Genomic DNA, 20,968 nt, shown 5'->3' on the forward strand with positions numbered 1-20,968 from the left:
ACCACTTAACATGCTTTATTTCAGCATTCAAAATAATTAAAAACATCTCAAATTTATTATACATATACAAAATAGGTACAGATCCTCTTGTTTTAAACCCCCTATTTGTGTGTCTGCTTCTCTCACTAGTTTTGGGGATTCTCTATTTCTCTTCCTATTTTTTTTCTTTGGAAAAACCCTTTTCAGAAAAAAACAAAACAAATCAAAACAAAAAAACAACAACTCCAAATACAAAAAAGGGGAAGAAGAGGGGCACTGCTTGGAATCGCTGAACAATACGAGGGGGATTCAGTAAAGAAACCAAAAGACAACAACCAAAAAGTGTCAAAAGGTGTCAGGGGAAAAACCAGACTCCACCTGCTTATTTCTGCTCTTGAAAAGACTGTGCGTCAAAGCTGTGTATCTACTCCCTAATCAGATCCCTTTAGCAAGAGAGACATTTGTTACAACTGGACACAAGACATTATGATTGTTAGCACCAAAGGCCCTGCGAGCAAGAGTGACACACATTACTTTTTTATATATATATAAAAAAGAAAGCACAACTTTAACACACCCCACTAACAGGACCTCATGAAATAGCACCTTTTGCAGCTGTTACTTGCTTGTTTAACCATAAAATCCTAACCTGGTGTTGGTCAACACTGGGTAATAACGTAGGTTACTTTATCTGAGGTAGCCATAAGAAATCACAATGAAGTCAAACCCCTGTCTCTTATTTGCGATGTTCTTTTTGTGACGCTCGAAAGGAACAATGACATTTTGTGCCGTTCGGACACTTGTTCTGATGGGTAGAACACAAAGACACTTAAATATCATTTTACAGATTTATTTAACACCTGAACATGGTACAAAGCATTTGGTTTTTTTTTCATTGTCCTTCCGCAGTGGTAAAAAATAGTCACTTGCTTCTTTCATGGTTTTTTCATGTTTTCTTTGTTCATTTTAATCTCCAGGGGGATTTTATGCTTTACAGGTATATATTATTTTCTTGTTGCCAGTGAAACAAATGAATCTTCTAAAGTATCCTCGATGTGGGTGGTGGTAAAATAGTGGTCCCAAAAAAAGCTTTATAGCACACAACCACTGTCTTCTGAAGTGCAGTTCTAAGCAAGAGGACCATTCGGACAGCCAAATCGAAGTCTAGGGCCTTTTTAATGCATAGAAAAGATTTGAGAGAGATGACTGCTAGAAAAAACACACACACAACACACAAACAATTTCAAGTCCAGATTTCTTTTTTACAAGAAGCAGACTGGGCCAACTTCAATGCCAAATTCCTGATTGGGTGCACCAACGTCCATAGGAGCGATGTCAATAATAGGCAGCCGAGATGTTTTCGTTGTTTTGTAGTCAATGACTGTCTTGCCCCATGCACCGGTGTGCGACTGCAGGAAATAAACAAAAAAGTATAATCAATAACTAAAAATGACACAGAAACAATATAAGCCAAAAGTTCTATCTTACAAATTAAGATTAATTTGTACAGCACGTTGACCATTAACGGTTCTTTTCTTAACCAGACAAATACAGTTTATATATATGTATATATATTTAAATTAAGAGTATATGAGTTTATTATGAAATATAGCAATCCATATACTGTAGAATCTCAGCAAAAAAGGGCATGTTACTCACCGTGCAGCCATCCTCAGTGACGCTGTATGTGAAGCGGCTGTTGCCCTCTGCTCTGATCTCAATCTCGTTGGAACCCTGGAGCAGCAGAGCCTTCTTAAGATTGCCTGTGGCCTGGTCCATGTAGGCAATACTGTTCTTGCAGTGGTATGTGATGTTCTGGGAGGCCTCAGTGGACATGAGACGCAGGAAGGTGAGTTGGATGTTGACATCCTCAGGCTTGGACTCTTCACTACCATATTCGAACTATATAGTGAAGAAGAGAGACAAAATGGGGATGAGAAAACACCTTCAAGTTGGTGCCAAAAGGTCTTCGAGTCAGTTCAAATATGGAGAATGTCCTCACCTGGAAGCCATCGGTCATGGCCTCTCCGAACCAGACATGCTTCTTCTCCTTGATGTTCTTGCTTGTGTACCAGTTCTTCTTGGGAATTTCAGCCTCTGCTGGGTAGACGCAGGTCTCGCCAGTCTCCATGTTGCAGTAGACCTTGATGGCATCCTGGTTGCAGCCCTGGTCAGGGTCAATCCAGTACTCGCCTATGTGATGTAGAACAAGGTTGTAAGAAGACCGTGTACAAAAAAACATACCAGTGAAAAACCAGTGGGTAGGATTTTCATGGTAAATTTACAAGCTGTGAACAATTCCCATGTGGGCTGTTTTCATTTTAACAAGGTAAGTAAAACATCTTAAGCCAGTATGCACTTAAGTGCCTCACAGTACTCTAATTCACAATTTGGAAACTTTTTACAATTTACGTACCACTCTTCCAGTCGGGATGGCACATCTTCAGGTCCCGGCAGGTACGGGCAGGGTTCTTCTTGGTGCCATCGGGGCTACGGATGCTCTCAATCTGCTGGCTCAGGGACTTGAGTGTTGTGTCAACCTCGAGGTCACGGTCACGCATCACATTAGCATCATCAGCACGGAAGTGGCGGAAAGGATCAGGGGCCTTCTCCTGGGGCTGGGCAATGAAACCAATGTCGAATCCACCACCAGAGGGTCCAGGAGGTCCAGGGGGTCCGGGAGGTCCAGGAGGTCCCTAAACCAATGAATGGTGGAAGTAGGGGTGTAAAGTAGGTGCCTGATATATGGTCTATATAGTTCAAAACTAAAAGAGAAAGGAAACAGTATCTCACAGCAGGTCCAATTTCACCAGTGCGACCACGAGGTCCAGGGGGTCCAATGGGTCCAGGAAGTCCACTCATACCGTCCTTACCAGCGGAACCACTAGATCCTGCAGGTCCCTATTGTACAAAGTGGCGTGAAAAAAAACAAATCAGTAAAGATTTGAGGTGCTGACATAAACTACTATCAAAGAGAGAATAATGACAAAAACACTCACTCTTGGTCCAGCGGGGCCAGAAGCTCCAGCAGGTCCAGACTCTCCAGAAGGTCCCTACAATAAAACATAGTCCAAAATAATATCAGTCATTTCATTTGACAGCTTGTGTTCTTTCTTTTTCTCTGTGTGACTTATTAAAGCATCCTCATGTAGCAGGAAGAAAACAAATGCCTATCTAGCACATTTAAACTAATAAAATGTTAATGGCAACATATAAATCACAATCCAAAGGCACATACGGGAGGTCCAGGTGGTCCTTGCATTCCGGTGAATCCTCTGTGTCCCTTCATGCCTCTTTCTCCAGCCTCTCCAGCCTCACCCTTGTCTCCACGGGCTCCAGCAGGTCCCTGTACAAAGGGATAGGGGTACAGCCTAAATTATGCTCACATATTCAGAAGATCTTCCTTCATGTACTTCTGTACAAAGTGAAAATGAATGTTCATGCAACCAATTGGTCATCTGATCTTTCAGAAGATATGTTCTGGTTGATTATCGATGAAAATTAGGCAAGATGCCTCAGTTTTCTTACTTCAAACAAAGTCCTACACTGTGCATGGATCGTGCATCGTTTTGCTTTTGGGATAAAAATAAGTAACAATGGAATAATCAAAAAAAAATCTTACAGCAGGACCACGTTGGCCAGCAGGACCAGCAGGACCGGCAGGACCAGCGGGACCCTAGAAAAGTAAAGACACACATTCAGACTTAATTTCATTATGTACATTAACTGACCAGGTTACCTTTGTCTTAAAGTAGGTTTAACAGAACTAGATTTGCTTCAACTACGGAAAAACTACTCACAGACTCTCCACGGTCACCAGTCTTTCCAGCAGGGCCAATAGGTCCAGGAGCACCAGGGGGTCCAGGAGCACCAGGAGCACCAGCAGCACCAGACTCACCACGGTCACCCTACAAAAGACAAAAAGATGTCAATTGCAACCACAAGTGTACATTAAGCATCCGTTAAGGAATACATTTTAAAAAGTTAATGGCTGAGGAATTAATAAAAATGCTCATCTCACCTTGGGGCCAGCAGCACCATCACGGCCAGCAGAACCCTCATTACCAGGAGTTCCCTAAGAGAAATAATTTTCAACAATTAAGTTTGTCATTTTGCACAAACTTCAACAGGTTGTATTATGAAAATTGTTCTTGATGTAGTTACTGATGTCACTCCAACTGGGTAAATATACTCACCTCACGTCCAGGCTCACCAGGAGGTCCAGCCAGTCCAGGGGGTCCCATGGGTCCAGAAGGTCCACGCTCGCCACCGGGGCCAGAAGGTCCCTGCTTGCCAGGCTCTCCCTAGAAAATGATGAGGTATTTGGCTGGGTTAATGCCTGAGCAATTCCCCCGACATATGCAATACCAAGTATCAATGCCAATATTTACTAAGGATTTATCTGAGTTAAGTTCTACCACCTGGAGTTACTAAGACTATTTATGAGATTTCAATGACTTGACACTCACAGATGGGCCAGGGAGGCCAGGGAAACCACGCTCGCCTCTTTGTCCAGGAAGACCAACAATACCACGCTGTCCAGCAATACCTTGAGGTCCGGGGATACCAGAAGATCCCTATAAAAAGGATAGCCAAGGATGAAGATAATATAATACTTGAAAATACCAGTGTTTGCATTCAAAGTTGGATTCAAAGGTTATACCAACAAACAGCATAAGACACTTACGGGGGCACCCTCAGAACCAGGAGTTCCCTTCTCACCAGGAGCACCAGGAGGGCCAGCGGCACCAATCTCACCTGGGCGACCAGCAGGTCCAGTCTCACCACGGTTACCTTTTTGGCCTTCTTTTCCAGAGGGTCCGGGAGGTCCAGGGGGACCAGAGTTACCCTGCCAGTGACAAGTAAACAGTGGAAGATCAGTATTAAACCAGGCAATAGTGGAGGAAGCTTTCCTTTTAGTGATATGTAACTTGAGCAACTGTATTGTTAACCGCTGTCATTTAAGAAGATTTTTTTTTTTGAGTGGCATTGTAAAACTTACAGCGGGGCCAGGTGGTCCAACTCTGCCAGCAGCACCAGGGAAACCAGTAGCACCCTTCACAGAAGAGATGGAAAGTCAAAATATAATCTCCATATATATATAAGCATAATATTTTCCTGACATATTTATGGCTTGTTATATTCAGGAAAAATAAAAAACATAGGATTGTTACTCACAGGTGGTCCAGCAGCACCACGAGCACCCTTAGCTCCAGTAGCACCAACAGGGCCCTGTAAGGAAGCATTGTTGCAATGTATTGTTAATAACAAATCTCAGTGGCTAAAATATTTAAAGAATTTCAAATAGCAAATATTTGGCTAATATTTATATGTACTATAATGTTGTTTCGTAAGTGTAGCATATCCATACATATTGCTTTCATTAGTTTACTACAAACAACTAAACAACAAATGCATTAGCTTTATTTAAGACAGGCATAGAAATATCTGTACCTGAGGTCCAGGGGCTCCAGTAGCTCCAGAAGGTCCAGGGGCACCAGCATCACCCTTAGCACCAGCATCTCCAGCCTCTCCCTTAGCACCAGGCTGGCCATCAGCACCCTATGTAAGATCCATAGACATGGTGAGCAAGCCTGTTAACAACTCCCATATTGTATAATATAAATTATGTTACATGCGAAAGACCTTGTCTTGCTGAATGACAACTATATTAACAATATATATTTTTTTAATAAATAAAGTTTGTACAATTGAATTTATCACCTAATATACAATAACAACGTGTTCTATGATCAGGCTGAGTTTGAATTTATGTTGATACTCACGGGTGGTCCAGCAAATCCAGCAGGTCCAGGGGCACCAAGCTCACCACGCTCGCCCTAGGAATGAATATCAGAGTTACTTACGCAAACCAAGTCAAAATAATGCCTTCTAATCTTTGGCCATTTGACATTAAGTGTTAATCTTATTGTAAGTCACTAAATGTAAAAGTAAATGCAAAGGAAACAGGGTACTATAGAATTAACCTTTTGCTCCCAAAGGGTAAATCCCACAGGGGTACAACATGGTTCTTAAGGTCTAATTATATACGTTTAACAGATACATATTCTGTAAATATTCAAAAGTCTTATTTGTCATATTTAAGTGGGCTTGATCATGTTTGGTGGAGGTTGACACAGAAGCAAAATCATTCAATATTGGTGTGCTATATGATCACTATAAAAGAGACAAGTACTCACAGGTGGTCCACGGGCACCAGTGGGTCCAAGAGGTCCAGCAGGTCCAGGCTCTCCCTGGGTGAAGATAGATGCAATACAATTAGCTTCAATCAGTTGATGTGATTTGGTTATTAACCATGAGGCCCACCAAGTTCAACAAAAACTCACCTTGTCGCCCTGAGCTCCAGCTGGTCCAGGAGGTCCAATAGGTCCGGTCATACCACGGATGCCATCCTTACCAGCGGCACCATCAGCTCCCTTTGCGCCTTGGTCACCCTAAGTGGAGAGACAATGTGACATCAGATTCCAAGTGTTGCATTCTAAAAGGCTTAAGAACAAAGTTGATATTTGACACGATGCACTGATGTGTCTAGTTCCAGACAAGAACATTTCTTTCTGGAGTTATGATATGATATATTATATGGTTGTAATATTAGAGATAAAAGCAATTTATTTTTCTGGATATATCCCAAATCTCAGTTTGCTATTGTATAAAGTTTAATAGAGCATCAGGTGATCAATATTTGTTTAATACTTAATTATTCAGATATTTCACATATTTGAAATGTTTTACCACAGTAAAGGTTTGGTATTGTTTAAAAGATTTTGGTGTTCGGACTTTGATAAGGGTTTTTTTTTTACTTATTGCCATGATATTGCTGAGTATTATGCTGAATTATTTTGATGCTCTATTAGCTCAACAAGGAAGCAATATTTAGCAGTATTTAAAGAAGTAAAATAGAGTGTTTTCACTGGCAAACATCAGTGCTGTTATCTTCAAAAGTGTATGCTTTAGAAGATTTTTAGGATGAACTAGGTTGCCATCTTGTTCTCTTTTTTGGGCTTTTGGGCTTATGGTCTCCAGATCATAAATTAATTTGATGATCCTCATCCTAAAGCGCATCTCAATAAATACCGTTTGGACAGGAAGAGCTCCTTCCTGTTAACCAAATGTATTTGATCCAGGTACTGAGCATGTTCTGGAAATTATATAAACTGGTTCATTTTCTGAATACACAGTTCCAGTTGTGCTATGCATAAAACACAACCTTGGAAACACACTTACTCTGTCACCCTTAAGACCTGGCAGACCAGCAGCACCACGCTCACCAGGCATACCCTGAAGTCCGGGAGGACCCTGAGCCCCAGGGGAACCAGGAGCACCACTCTCACCCTATATATAGAGAAAGAGACACATTGATTAAGAAGTGTATATTGGCATTATTAGCACCTTCACAACAGAACAGAAATTAATGATGGCTGCATGAACACTGTTTGTTGCATTAGATGGTTGACTACAGTGACAGGTGACTCACCTTGGCACCATCGTTACCAGCTGCACCAGGAGAGCCACGAGGGCCAGCAGGACCAGCAAGTCCAGGGGCACCACGCTCACCAGGGAATCCTCTGTCACCCTGAGCAGAGATGAGAAAGAAGGGAAGGGATTGTTAGCTTATAGTTTTGACTATAACTAGCAATGTCCAATGTATTTCTCAAGGAGAAAACTGTAAAGTTGTTAATGTTGTGGATACTTACTCTGGATCCAGCAGGTCCAGGAGCACCAGCCTCACCAGGCACACCCTGTAACAAGATAAGCCTGTATAAATAACAGTTTTTTGGAAGTACAAATAATTTGACCACTAATTCCAGCTGCTTGATGCATTAATAATGGTTGGTTGGAACTACTTTCAGTTAAAACAAAAAACTGAATTAAAAACCTAAAAAAAAACCTTTCCTATGAAAATACAGCAATGGAACATTTTAAAGTAGAGTGTATTTTCTAATCTGAAACAGGGGCCTGGAAAGACCAATTGTAACCAGTAGGAGACCAGTACCAATAGACGGACATATGTTCACAGGCTTCATCTTGATGTGAAGGTGTGTTTACATTTGCTATTGTCTTACCTGCTCACCAGGCTTTCCGGGCTCACCAGTAGCACCCTGAGGTCCAGGCAGACCCTGTAACAAAAATAAAAAGCAAAATAGTGAGCAATGATGTTGACCACATGAAGATACTAGAAGATGTATTTTATTTATTTAATTTTTTTAGAGAAGTAGATGCTCACCTGGAATCCAGGAGGACCAGCAGGTCCCTGCTCACCTCTCTCACCAGCAGGTCCCTAGAGACAAAGGAAAAAATGTCATGGTTTTGTTATGGTCAGACGTTGTGCAAAGCAAACACAGTGAAATTAGTCAATTATTGGAACAATATCTGGAATACTGGGAGTAATTGTCAATAGATTTTGGATACATGGGATTGTTTAAGGTCAGTTCAGATGGTGGCCATTTCATTAGACTGGCCTTCTAATTATTAAGTCATCTGGTTTCTGACCAAAAGACCATATAAGACTATATATAGTCTCAGTGCCTTTCCATTGATCAACAGGGTGGTTGGTGGCACATAATTTGTGCAACTACAGATGGCTTACAGGCATTATTTACAGTTATTAAGTAAACCTAAATATAGTTGTCTCTGGAAAAATGGTCAATGAGCATAAATAAATTGTTAGCATGTTTTTTATGAGTGTTGGACATTTCATTACTGTCTACCATCTATTTAGAAATTGGAGAAAATTTCAGATGTTCAGGGAATTGTCAGATGTTAGTAGAAATACTCACAGCGGGGCCGGGGGCACCAGGAGCACCAACATCACCGTCTTTACCAGCAGCACCCTACAAATACAAAAAATAACAAAATGAGAAATAGCAAAATGCACATTTCCAACTCCTTATTGCAGAAGTTTCCGCTTTCTTTATGCTTTTCTGTGTAAAGGAAACATTTAGGTACTTACAGGAACACCAACAGCACCCATCACACCTCTCTCACCAGGTTTGCCACCCTCACCCTGTGGAAAGTTAAAGAGAATGTTATCAGTTTATAGAAGCATTTAAATTCACATAAACTGACCATGACTCTTAAATATTTTGGGAATATGATACCACCTCACTGGTAATATTACTACTTTTAAAGCTTAGCTAAGCTATTTATGTTTTTTTTTTAACTTTTCCTAAGTTAAGAAACAAGTTTAGCATACTTACAGCAGCACCCTTTGGTCCGGGGAATCCCATAACACCAGGCTGACCTCTGGCTCCAGCAGGGCCTGGGGGTCCGGGGCGGCCATCTTGTCCGGCGGGTCCCTGTCAAGAAAAGGACAGACATATTCAGCATGTTATTAATGAATGAGACTGATGATGTATGTTTATGTCTATGTGAACATGTGTTCAGCTGGATATTCATTTATTCTCATCCCCAGAATGGCCCACTAGTGCTATTATTCAAATATCAAAAATGAGACAAATATGCTCTCATTAATATGAGATTCAGTGGAAACTTACAGAGGGGCCAGTCTTTCCATCAGGTCCAGGGCTGCCAGGGCTACCAGTCATACCCTAATTGGGAAAAGGACAAGAGTTTTAACTGAGTACATTTCATGAAAAGCACAAGTAAATAAAATATTTATGAGTTGAATTGGTCTCCCTGTAGAAATCTAGCTAGAAATCCTCATCTAACTGAATCGAACTGAACTGAATCGAAGAGTTATTTTGGCAGTTATTTGTTGTTGTTCATATTGTTTACACATTTACATTTTAGAAGCCAAAGTCCTGTCTATCATTTCTAGTTCTGTGAAAGATCCAGTGCAAATTACCTTTGATCCAGGCATTCCAGGCTCTCCGTTGCGGCCAGGCTCACCAGTGGCGCCTTTAGGTCCAACAATTCCAGGGCCTCCACGCTCACCAGGGGCACCCTATCATAAAAGATGGTATTGATGAGCATCATAATGTCAGAAATAGCACTAAATACTAAACTATCATTAATAATCAGAATGCTGTATGTTATTGTAATTGTATCGAAATATGTGAAAAAATACTCACCTTAGGGCCAGCAGATCCATCAGTACCAGGGAAACCACGAGCACCAGGTGCACCCTGTAGAAAGAAAGACAGGTGGATCAAGCTCAGCTCTTACCTTAGTTGTGTATCTGAGGTTCTATTGAGGTCCTTGATCAGCTGTGTGTTTTATAACAGCTCAAATAAAATGACAGTGCAGCAATAAAATGATTTGAATACACTGAAGAAATATTCAGTCAGTCATTGTGGAAATTAACACCGATGAGCCACAACATTAAAGCCACAGCCAGGGTCATGTTAATGCAAAGGATTCTCTGAGTCCAGTATCCCCTGTCAAGGGGAAGAATATGCTACAAAAGCAAGTGAACAGTCAATTCTTGAAACTGATGTTTTGGAAACAAGAAAAGTGGGCTAGGTTAAGGATCTGAGTGATTCTGATCAGGACCATGTTGTGAAGGATAGACAAAATATCATAGTCAGAGCACCTCCAAAACAACAGCAGGTCCTGTGGGGTGTTTTTGTACAAGGAAAGAATACCAGTGATTTTGTGACAGGGTCATGGGTGCCCAAGGCTCAGTGATGCATATCTGGATACTGCTCTAGTCTGATCCAACAGTCAGAACAAACAGCATTTTGTAGCTTGCTGCATAGCCACAGACTGGTCGAGTTGACCACTGTCCAGACCTGAAAGCATCTACATTGGACATCCATCCATCCATTATCTGTAACCGCTTATCCAATTTAGGGTCGCGGGGGGTCCAGAGCCTACCTGGAATCATTGGGCGCAAGGCGGGAATACACCCTGGAGGGGACGCCAGTCCTTCACGGGGCAACACAGACACACACACATTCACTCACACACTCACACCTACGGACACTTTCCAGTCGCCAATCCACCTGCAATGTGTGTTTTTGGACTGTGGGAGGAAACCGGAGCACCCGGAGGAAACCCACGCGGACACGGGGAGAACACACCAACTCCTCACAGACAGTCACCCGGAGCGGGAATCGAACCCACAACCTCCAGGCCCCTGGAGCTGTGTGACTGCGACACTACCTGCTGCGCCACCGTGCCGCCCCTACATTGGACAATGAAGCATCAAATCTGGGTCATGGAGTGATGGAAGGAGGTCTTATGAATCACATTTTGACTTGTTCATCATGTAAACATCTGGATTTGTCTGTGTCATCTACCAGAGGAGGAGATGGCATCAGAAAGCACTACTGGAAGAAGACAAGCCATCAGATGCAATGTGATGCTCTGGGCAATGTTCTGCTAGGAAACATTGGGTCCTAGCATTCATCTAGATTTTACTTTGAAACTTACCAATGACCTAAACATTTCTGCAGACATAGTGCTCCCTTTATAGCAACTGTTTCCCCTAAATGCAACACGATAGAGTTCAAGGTGTTGATTGGCTCTGTCTGATCAGTGGGAAGTCCACTCCATGAAAGCCCCTGCTGTTAAGGCTTTGCTGGATTCAGAGATCAGGTGATTTTAATGTTATGGCTGATTGGTGTGTAACTGTAGTCACTTCAAGCGCGTTGTATACAACACTGAATTACTCAGATGAGCAGATGATGAATTTGTATGTGATATCAGTGCAATCGTAGTGGTACGTACACGCTCGCCAACGGGTCCACGGGCACCAATAGCACCGGGCTCACCACGAGCTCCTCTCTTGCCTTCCTCACCAGCAGGTCCAGGGGGTCCCTGAACTCCAGGGGCACCAGCCTCTCCCTTGACACCAGCCTCTCCTTTAGCTCCAGCGGCACCAGCCTCACCCTGTCACACCAAAAACAGAAACATTTAATACCCTCATTAGGGCAAAAGGGCAACTGGACAGACCACTATTAGCCTTGTACATTATTTCCTTCAGTTTACACATTAACAACCAAAAAGAGCTAATTTATCTAATTTATATATTAAACATATACTTACAGTGTTACCCTTGGGACCAGCGGCACCAGGAGTTCCAGCAGGTCCGGGAGGACCACGAGGTCCAGGGAAACCAGGGGCACCAGCAATTCCGGGAGCACCCTGTAGAGGGCAGCAGAGATTTAGTGCAAGATCTTGGCTGGTTAAAGGATACAAATGAAATAATAACTTCCATATTAGGTTACCTAGCATTTTAGCTGCTAAGTTCAATAACAGTTAAAAATGTGCACTTACAGGGGCACCCTTAGCACCAGGAGCACCATCAGCACCGTTGTTACCCTGGAACAGAAGGAAACATAAATGGATCAGTGGGTCAAAATGGAATCTACAAAACTCTCAAGCTTTCTTACAACTCATATATTTTAATGCAAACTCATAAACAAAGAAAAATCTACTTACAGCTGGTCCAGCAGCCCCAGCAGGTCCAGGGTTACCAGCCTCACCGCGGGATCCCTGGGGTCCTTCAGGTCCACGACTTCCCTGAGCACCAACCTCACCCTAAGTAGGAACAGAGAACAAATAAGTCCAGCAGGCCAAAGAACTGAAGTCAGTCCTGAAGAAAAAATGGTTTTAAAAATAGATGACAATGAGTAAAATGTTATTAAGCTAATTATTTGCTTCCAATGAAGAAGGATTCTTACCTTAGCTCCGGGGCCACCAGGGAATCCTGGAGGACCAGCAGGACCAGTTGGGCCCTAAAGCAATGAATAAAATTGGGTTTAGCCTCATGGATATCATTTCTAGAACTGGCATGTAGAATGTGACCAACTAAATATCAGTGAACATAACAATTTTAAAGTGGCTACTTACAGGAGGACCAGCAGCACCAGCAGCACCATCGTTACCACGAGCACCCTGCGGAATTAGAATAAACGAAAGTGTATTTAGAGCCAAAGTTGTAAAGCTGTACTCGAGTGTAGGAATTGGGAGAGTGATACATGTCTTGTTCCTGGGCTAACAAATGAACTGGGAAATAAGTGACATGATAATTAGCTTAGGTTATAATGTATTTAACTAAAGCTAAAGTGTTGTAGTGGGTGTATCAGCGTCTATTACTGAGCCCTTAAGTCCTGTACAGAGGCAGGATCCTCCATCCTTGGATCAAAGACGTTCTTATTTTGGAAATGCTTTTTTGAAAGCACTTAACATTTGGAAAACTATTGCAAACCAACTTTTGTGATCATTTTAAGTCAAAGCACTACACTTTATCTAAATGAAAACCTTTGTACGTGAATTGCTGATGGTCAGGAATGTGTAAATATCCATTATTGTGGTGATAGCTGAGATACTTACAGCTGCACCAGAAGGTCCAGCACGGCCTCTCTCACCAGGAAGACCACGAGGTCCCTGGATAAGGTGGAGAGATAGGGAATAGAGATCAGTGTGGAGTACAGTAAAGGCATCATGTTTAAATGAATCTCAGTATAAAATCTCAAGCTTTTAAACATGACATTCAGAGATATTGGTGATACTTGCCATGGCGCCAGGGGCTCCATTCTCACCAGATACACCAGGCTCTCCCTATGGGGTGAAATCAATAAGTTTTAAACCAATGCATCACTGTAATTGCAGTGTTTTAATGCAGTGTTTATGCAAAAGTGTGATCAGAACGTTGCTAACCTTAGGACCAGCAGGACCGGTATCTCCCTTAGCTCCATCTAGACCGCTGAAACCCTAAGAAAGAGACCACAAAAGAGATTTAGCACAACTCAGGAGATGCTAATATCCGCCAGGCTGCAGAAATGGCCTCTCTCTATGGGCATGGTCACTCACTCTGTGTCCCTTGATTCCAGGAAGTCCGGGGGTTCCGGGGAATCCACGAGCACCCTGTATTAGACAGAAATAGAATACAAGAGATAAGAATAAGCCACTAAATGGTTTTTGCTTTAGATATAGTTCTAAAAACCATATTTTATAAGGGAGAGTATATTTGCAGACTGATGAAATACAAAGGCACTCACCTGAGGACCGGAAGGACCGCGCTCACCTGGGCGACCAGGCTTGCCAGACTCACCCTACAGTACGAAAAGTGAAAAAAAAAAACAAAGAAAAATGAAGCTAAAGGCTATGTCTACTTTACAGGACTGCAAAAATATATATGTATGTCTACTCAACCAGACTGTGATAGTGTGAACAACTCAGAAACTAGTAGATTTAGAAGTTATCCAACCTCAGTGAGTGCAATGGACGTGACCATACATTTTAAACTTGTGGAGAGCAGGTGGTTATCATAAATTTGGGAATGAGCTTCATAATTGTTTGTATTTGTGGTGGTTTGGTTTAAACACAAAGTTGGAGTTTGCCTGATCTACTCACATCTTCTCCGTTCTTTCCAGGAGGACCAGCTGCACCACGGGGACCCATAGAACCCTACAGAAACCAAGCAGGGGACAGCAGGTTAAATGTTTGTGTCATTATTAAGATAAGTTAAAAAGCTTTATGTTTATTAAAACCATGAGTAAATATTTTATTTGCTGTAACAATGCCATGCTTTTATTAACATGGAGTGCAATGGCTGTATCAATCCATGTAAAAGTGATGACTTTTTGACCTTCGTTAACCTAATTAACCCCAATGTTTTTATGGATGTAGATATGCAGATATATAAGAAGATTAACAGTTTCCAGTGCACTGAAGAAATTACCTCCACTACTGAAATGAGAGGCTGTTTATGTTTATGTTTATTGTGTATATCAGTTTTATATTCAGACTTACAGGAGCACCAGCCTCACCAGGCTCACCGGGAGGGCCAGTGAAACCTTGGGGTCCCTAGAGGAGAAACACAAAAATGCAAATTAGAAATATTACTATAATATGCTGCTGCATTTGACAGAAAGTGAATATTAGTGGTGAGAATAAGTAAAATTCAGATTGTTTGACAGTTCCAACAGTGCAGAAGTGTCTGTCTGCACAGGTTTATTAGGCAACACAAAAGCCCAAATCAAGGTATGTTTAAGAAAATCAGAAATCTGCTATAAATTGTAAAAATAACTGAGGGAGAAAATACATACGGCAAGTCCAGGAGGTCCAGGGGGACCACGGGGGCCCATTGGTCCCTGTAAGACAAGAGAATAAGCAATCAGCGATATTTTCATGGAAGAAACAACAAAGCACCTGAATGTGTTGGTACTAAAATCAACCAATTATAAAACATGAAGAAAGTGTATTTAATAAGTGATATGCAGGCTTCTTTCCACCTGGATTATAACTTTTTTGTATCATTTGTGGTTTAGATTACTCATTTATGTCTGAGCAGGAACTGCAAATAATATAACATAGGTCTAGACTAGTTGTGTAAAGATGAATTCATGTGTCTAGACTCTATGTGAAAATCAAGAAGGGTGCGGCATTGGAAATTTCTCACTAAATTCATTATATCAGCTTATTTTTACACCCCTGATCAGACAAACTAGATTTGTTAGAGGTTTGTGTGTTTCCAAGCTAAGTGTTGATTTGTTTAAATTATGAAGACAGAAGGAGCGTGAAATCCATATGTTAGACAAGCATAAGCAATTCATAACAATTATAGCAATGGTGTGTCCTTACCATTGGGCCTGGGATAGACATGCCACCGGACTTCTCATCAAAACCTCCAGACATTTGAGGAGAAAAGTTCTGTGGAGAGGGCAAAATATTTGTTTAAATAATCATCTGTGAGTACAACAAAACAAAGATGTGAAGTGTAGATGTATTTTGATATGGCAACCAACAAGGCAAAATTAATAAAGCCTCCTGACTCTATGTTTAGTACTAGTTAAATGTCTCTGAACTGAGTTTGTCCTGAAGGTCTATGGTGGCATATTACATCTCTATGCTTCTCTAAAGCCCTCAGGACGCTGGCCATGCCTGTGGTGCTGAAATAGGTTTACACTCTACCTGGAGATGTCCTTTGTTACAAACTCTTACATACTCCCTATGGCTCATCTAAAGCCAGAGGCTAAATTCCAGATCACTCAGTGAGTCAATGGTGAGCCCTTGGGTTATGCTCTGGCTAAGTGCTGGAGAATCTGCTTCTGTGTCTGGGGGGCGTATGTTTGTCACTTTCCTTCTCTAGGGTGATTTACTTACTCCGCCAAGGCCAGGGGGTCCAGGGGGACCTGGGGGCCCAGGAAGTCCAGGCTGTCCGGGGATTCCATCATTGCCGGGAGGACCAGCAGGACCCTGATAGAGGAAGAGAGAAGAAGAGTGAGTGTCTGAAAAAGGAAAGATGCTAGTGGCCTTTCAAATCTACATGTTGTTTATTTATGTTTGCATCTGCCTACAAGGACAATTCTAATCAAGGTAAACTCCTGTAGGCTTTTTACAGAATCCACATTGTTAACTATGGCATCAGAATGTGCCACACCATTTCATCAGTTTGGAAATTATCAGTAACAAAGCAATGACATGATGTCTATTCTTGGGAAGAAATATTTGCCCAAATATTTGAACTGCTTGAATATATTTGAAAAGTCCTGTTGAGTTATACTGACCACTGTACCTTGCATTTAATGTACATTAACAGTAAGGATTAAGCACACTTTAGAGGCAAATAAAATACAGCTAGGCATAGTGCTACTAGCTTAGGCCTACGACTGTACACAACAACGCTCAAACACTGAGGCCAAAGAATTAACCTTGTAAAACATGCAGCTCCAAAAATGAAAATAAACAGCCAAAGAAACCTACCCTGTCGCCTTTCTCGCCAGGCTCACCCTTGGGTCCCTACATAACAGTAAAAAGAGAACAGGCTACATAAGTACGTGCTTCACTTTGATTGAAATATATTTTACAAATTAATATATTGATTGAAGAACTCTGATTTGAGTGTTGTCTGAGATATACATAAATAAACTGAATGGAAATGGAAAATGAACAGCTAGAAAATTAAACGATCATACGAAAACAAAACAAATATATAAATAAAGAAAGAAGTAAACAGTAAGATGGAATTAAATGATTTTCGGGGAAAAAAAAAACATTTACCTCAGCTCTGGGCTCTTGGTATTCTACAAAATGAAGAGAATGTACAAATTAAAATCATACAGAAATAAACCAAAAGAATGAAGTAAATAAAACATATAAATGATTTATGAAGCATTGCTAACCCTATATGATGTGATTCAACAAACAGCGAGCATGTCTTTGACCCTGTGACCTGTCTCTTTCCTCATGGTTTATTAACTGGGCCAGAGGCCAAAGGGCAGCCCAAAGTCTGGGGCAAAACTGGAGGAAAATGTTTGAACTTTTTTTTTTCATTTGAGTTAATGTGTCCTCTGCATGGAATAAACATAAATGTAGCCTTGTCATAATTATACTAAACTGTCTATAAAATATACCACGTGATATTCGCAATTCAGCAAATTGTGCCTTAAATGTGCGCAAGTGTGTTCTTATTTTCAGTCGAAATATCAACAAAACCAAATTATTTGACGAGGGACAAAAAGGCAAATTTAATCCAGAGACAAAGAGAAGCTTCGGTATCAATCAAAACAATCGCTGGTCAAATGTGATATCCACAGAGGGGAATCCGTGTTAAACTCCGACTCTAATTTTTTCTCCGTAAATCAAAATGACGGAAGTGTTAAGCAGCGTCCGCCTCCCGCGGTGGCAGTGTGGGCGTGGCCTGGCGGGGCGAGGTTGTGGGCGGATGTCGTACCGTCGTCGGGGCAAATGGGGCAGCACTCGTCGGGAGGAATGACGGGGTTGGCACAGTCGCTCGTGTCCTCGCAGATGACCTCATCGCACATCACCGTGCCACTGTCACACACACAGATCTGACACGGCTCCGGTTTCCAGACATCCCGGTCATTGTACACCTGCCCGTCCAACGTGCAGCTGCTATCTTTGCCTGAGGACACAACACACATTACACTGTATCACACCACCCGGACAGAATAGGGAAATAAGAAGCAAAGTCACAGTACGCCTTCGTGATTTAACGCAACTATCCCTGGATTAAACATTTATACAATACGTTTGGAAAAAGTATGTTGCCCACAAAATAATACTAAAACGGCATAATAATAATAATAATAATGTTATTATATAAAAATATTTAATGAATAATGATTGTTATTGTTGTTATTTTGTAGCATTGTTGGTGTTGGGCCTAAATGCCTAAAAGTCCTGTGTAAAAAAAATAAAAAATAAATATAAAATAAATGAAAATTTTAGTTGATTAAACTGAAGAAATATGAGCAAAAACAAATAAGAAAAAAATATATTAAAATATTGAAATTTAATCCAAAGGTTTACATTTAGGCAAAAAAAAAAAACTGGATTGTTGACTTCCTGAATTCTTATGGTAGTGTTACAAAATAAAAGCACACAGCCTCGTGCTTAATATTAAAGTTATTTTCCCTGATAAATTGTATACTGATATATACAAACTATTTAAAAACTATTCCATAATAAATGTCTTAGCTGAAGTGGCCTCGAACTGAACCGCGAGGCTGTAATGACCCCCGCTGGGCTCTGGGTGGCGCTGTAGACGAAGTTTGTTTTTTAACATGAGGGAACGGCTCAGGAAAAAAAAAATGTCCACGTCGTTCGGGGTCCACCGTCTATCACAAAATAACAGAAACTCACGGCTTGGCAGCAACTCCCGTTTTTCCTTTAGTGGAAAGTCTGCACATGTGTTTTAGATTAGAAACAGCGCTGGAGGCGGGGCGGAGGCTCGGCTGAAACCGCGGCCAGCAGCTCCAGCTTTGAGCGCTAGGGGGCACTATAGGACCACGGATCTGCTTCTTAAATCGCTTTGGCAGATTACAAAAAGTCTGTGCGAGTCAACTTTCCAGATGTGGAGAGTCACAGACGACTTGATTTGTTTCCAGGTTTATCTTAATCAGACAAAATGAGTCTCTACCGTTCAAATACCGCCTTAGGATCCTGCTTTAGTTTCTGTGAGATGCTCCATACTCTGCTCCAAAGATGAGGTCATCTTTATTTATTTATTTAAACATTTTTTTTTGCTTCTGCTCTGTTTAGTTTAATGCAGGAGAGGACTTTTAAAATCCCTCTGGTTCAGTAGTAAACATACCCTACCACTATTTACACCTGTACTGACATACAACCCATATACGTGTAATGCACACCATTTCAGCTAATTCCACGCAGTTATAACGGCGTATATTACTCCCAGTGTTGCCACTGAATGCGCTGAATGCGCTCTGCAACATTTCTCTGATTGTCCCTGTCGTTGCAGCTGTTAAAGCATAGCTCCAGGGCATCCCTGGCGCGAGGAGGGAGGAGGGGTTGTTAGGAAGAGGCTTCAAACCTGTGCCAACTCGCCTCCACGCATGCATTCAAGCAAAGGCGCGTTGGGTCGCTCCACACTGACGGTCAATGCAACGCAAAATAATAAAGATGACTATAATGATGAATAAAGCGACAGCCTCTCAGGCTGAATACAACATCATCTCCCAGAGGAGCTCGTGCCCTTTTGTGTCACTGATCACTGAGCCTCGCTCTTTCCCTCTCAAGCACACAGAAAATAAACTGGCCCACAATTTACCAGCAAAAGGCCTAAAGAAAGAGACAGAACGGGATACTCACGGTCGTCCTCGCCTTGCCCTCTTGCCAAAAGCACTGTTGCGCTGAGCAACAGCGCCAGCCGAATATCCACAAAGCTGAACATGTCTAAATATTAGACATGTAGACTCTTTGAGGCGAGGGAAGTTCACTTTTAGACTCCAATCATACAAAGTAGGGTCCGGTCTTCTCTGACTCCAGTCCAGACCCCAGCAGAAACTCCCTACTGCCTAAACCCACTTTTTCCCCACGCTTTTATACTCCAAACTTTTGGGGAGGTGCCGGGCGCACCACAGAGCTCAGGCATGTTCCCGTTTAACAGGAGAGAGAGAGAAAAAAAAGATCCCTCCTTCATCAGACTTAGGGGCTGTCTCAGTAACGTTTTTTTTTCTCCATTCTTCTGCTTCACCCCAGCATCTAAAGAAACTTGATCTTTTAAAGAAAAGGTGAGGGTGAACCGAGCCAAAAACGCTCCTGAGCTTCAGTGTGACAGCAGCTCCACACGGCAGGCCTGCAGCTCTCTGCTTACGGGCTTAACAGCTTTAACAGTCCAGCCTCACAAACTAAAGGAAAGACCATCTCCGAGACGTCTGTTCTCCGTCTGGAGATCATTGATCTGGGTTCTCTTGGTAACTGTTGCAGCCTTCGTTCTTACTTGGATTTTGCACCTTTGAATTGACTTGATTCAAATTTGTGCGCCGGTTCCACGTCAGTTAAATAGGCAACGTTTGCACAACATTCTGGTGAAAAGTAAGTAAAGCGAACTACAGGAGACGCGTTAGTGTAACGTACATCAAACAATCTGAACCAATCAAACACCTTTTCCACGTTAAAATGCAGCTGTTCGTGTTTTTTTTTTTTTTTTTGTGATGCATGATGGGTAAAACTGTTCTCAGAACGGTCAGTTACTGCTTCACTTTCTGCTTTAATGAAGTGAACAGTTTCATGTTGGATTTCTAAAACAGACTAATGCTAGTCTCAGTGGCTCTACAGGCGAATCACACAAACCAAGGGATAAGACCAAGCCTAGACTAAACTGGATTAGATTTTGGGTTCCTGGGCTATTCATTAACTATTTAATTTCAAGGTAAAATCACCATTCCAAAACGTTGTATAGACGTTAACCAGGAAAGGGACGTTCAATCTTAAAATGACATTGAGAGTGCAATTTACTTCAAATACACGTCTTGATGTCAGACACATCATGTCCTTAAGCAGTTTTTGAGTGAGTATTGGAGGGAGCTGGAAACTTTAATAAAATGTTTACATCTGTAGCATGTGCAAATTGTACAATGTGTACTTTTTTTTCTCCTTGTTTTTTCTTTATCATTCACAATCTCTTTACCATTATTTGTTCCATAAATGTGCTCAGCAGCCAGATGTCTCTAACTTACTCTAAACCGACAATTACAGGCCTTGAATTAATTTCAGTTGTAACACTGAGCCTGGGCTACGTGGCCGAGTGCAGACTTGCTGTGAGAACCATGAAAACTGCTGTTTCTGAACGGTT

At 41.7% G+C, this 20,968-nt stretch overlaps 1 protein-coding gene across 1 annotated transcript; it reads right to left on the reverse strand.

The window, feature by feature from the left end:
• Nucleotides 1–19,674, reverse strand: col1a1a (collagen, type I, alpha 1a). Its single transcript, XM_066643007.1, has 50 exons — nucleotides 19,483–19,674; nucleotides 17,585–17,776; nucleotides 16,912–16,934; nucleotides 16,615–16,650; nucleotides 16,015–16,107; nucleotides 15,493–15,561; nucleotides 14,958–15,002; nucleotides 14,662–14,715; nucleotides 14,263–14,316; nucleotides 13,908–13,961; nucleotides 13,720–13,773; nucleotides 13,567–13,620; nucleotides 13,423–13,467; nucleotides 13,240–13,293; nucleotides 12,757–12,801; nucleotides 12,588–12,641; nucleotides 12,346–12,444; nucleotides 12,181–12,225; nucleotides 11,950–12,048; nucleotides 11,632–11,793; nucleotides 10,032–10,085; nucleotides 9,806–9,904; nucleotides 9,495–9,548; nucleotides 9,198–9,296; nucleotides 8,951–9,004; nucleotides 8,778–8,831; nucleotides 8,225–8,278; nucleotides 8,064–8,117; nucleotides 7,695–7,739; nucleotides 7,475–7,573; nucleotides 7,225–7,332; nucleotides 6,327–6,434; nucleotides 6,180–6,233; nucleotides 5,766–5,819; nucleotides 5,434–5,541; nucleotides 5,158–5,211; nucleotides 4,982–5,035; nucleotides 4,667–4,828; nucleotides 4,449–4,556; nucleotides 4,176–4,283; nucleotides 4,001–4,054; nucleotides 3,780–3,887; nucleotides 3,602–3,655; nucleotides 3,218–3,325; nucleotides 2,979–3,032; nucleotides 2,773–2,880; nucleotides 2,396–2,675; nucleotides 1,982–2,172; nucleotides 1,639–1,881; nucleotides 1–1,388 (listed from the first exon to the last, which is right to left on the reverse strand). Exons 1-50 carry the CDS (start codon nucleotides 19,562–19,564, stop codon nucleotides 1,242–1,244), a joined length of 4,344 nt encoding a protein of 1,447 aa, XP_066499104.1. The 5' UTR covers nucleotides 19,565–19,674; the 3' UTR covers nucleotides 1–1,241.
• Nucleotides 19,675–20,968: the final 1,294 nt, after the last annotated feature.

This window comes from Hoplias malabaricus, chromosome 13 (genome assembly GCF_029633855.1).
Source record: "Hoplias malabaricus isolate fHopMal1 chromosome 13, fHopMal1.hap1, whole genome shotgun sequence".
Lineage (NCBI taxonomy): Eukaryota > Metazoa > Chordata > Actinopteri > Characiformes > Erythrinidae > Hoplias > Hoplias malabaricus.

What these genes read in the sequence shown, in the direction of transcription:
- col1a1a (XM_066643007.1), bottom strand. Translation starts at nt 19,564, where the DNA reads ATGTTCAGCTTTGTGGATATTCGGCTGGCGCTGTTGCTCAGCGCAACA. An exon ending in CTGGTGCTGCTGGTCCTCCT is followed by an intron (nt 12,642 to 12,756) that starts GTAAGTAGCCAC and finishes TCATTGCTTTAG; the next exon opens with GGCCCAACTGGTCCTGCTGG. An exon ending in ATGGTGCTGCTGGCCCCAAG is followed by an intron (nt 3,888 to 4,000) that starts GTGAGATGAGCA and finishes TGTCTTTTGTAG; the next exon opens with GGTGACCGTGGTGAGTCTGG.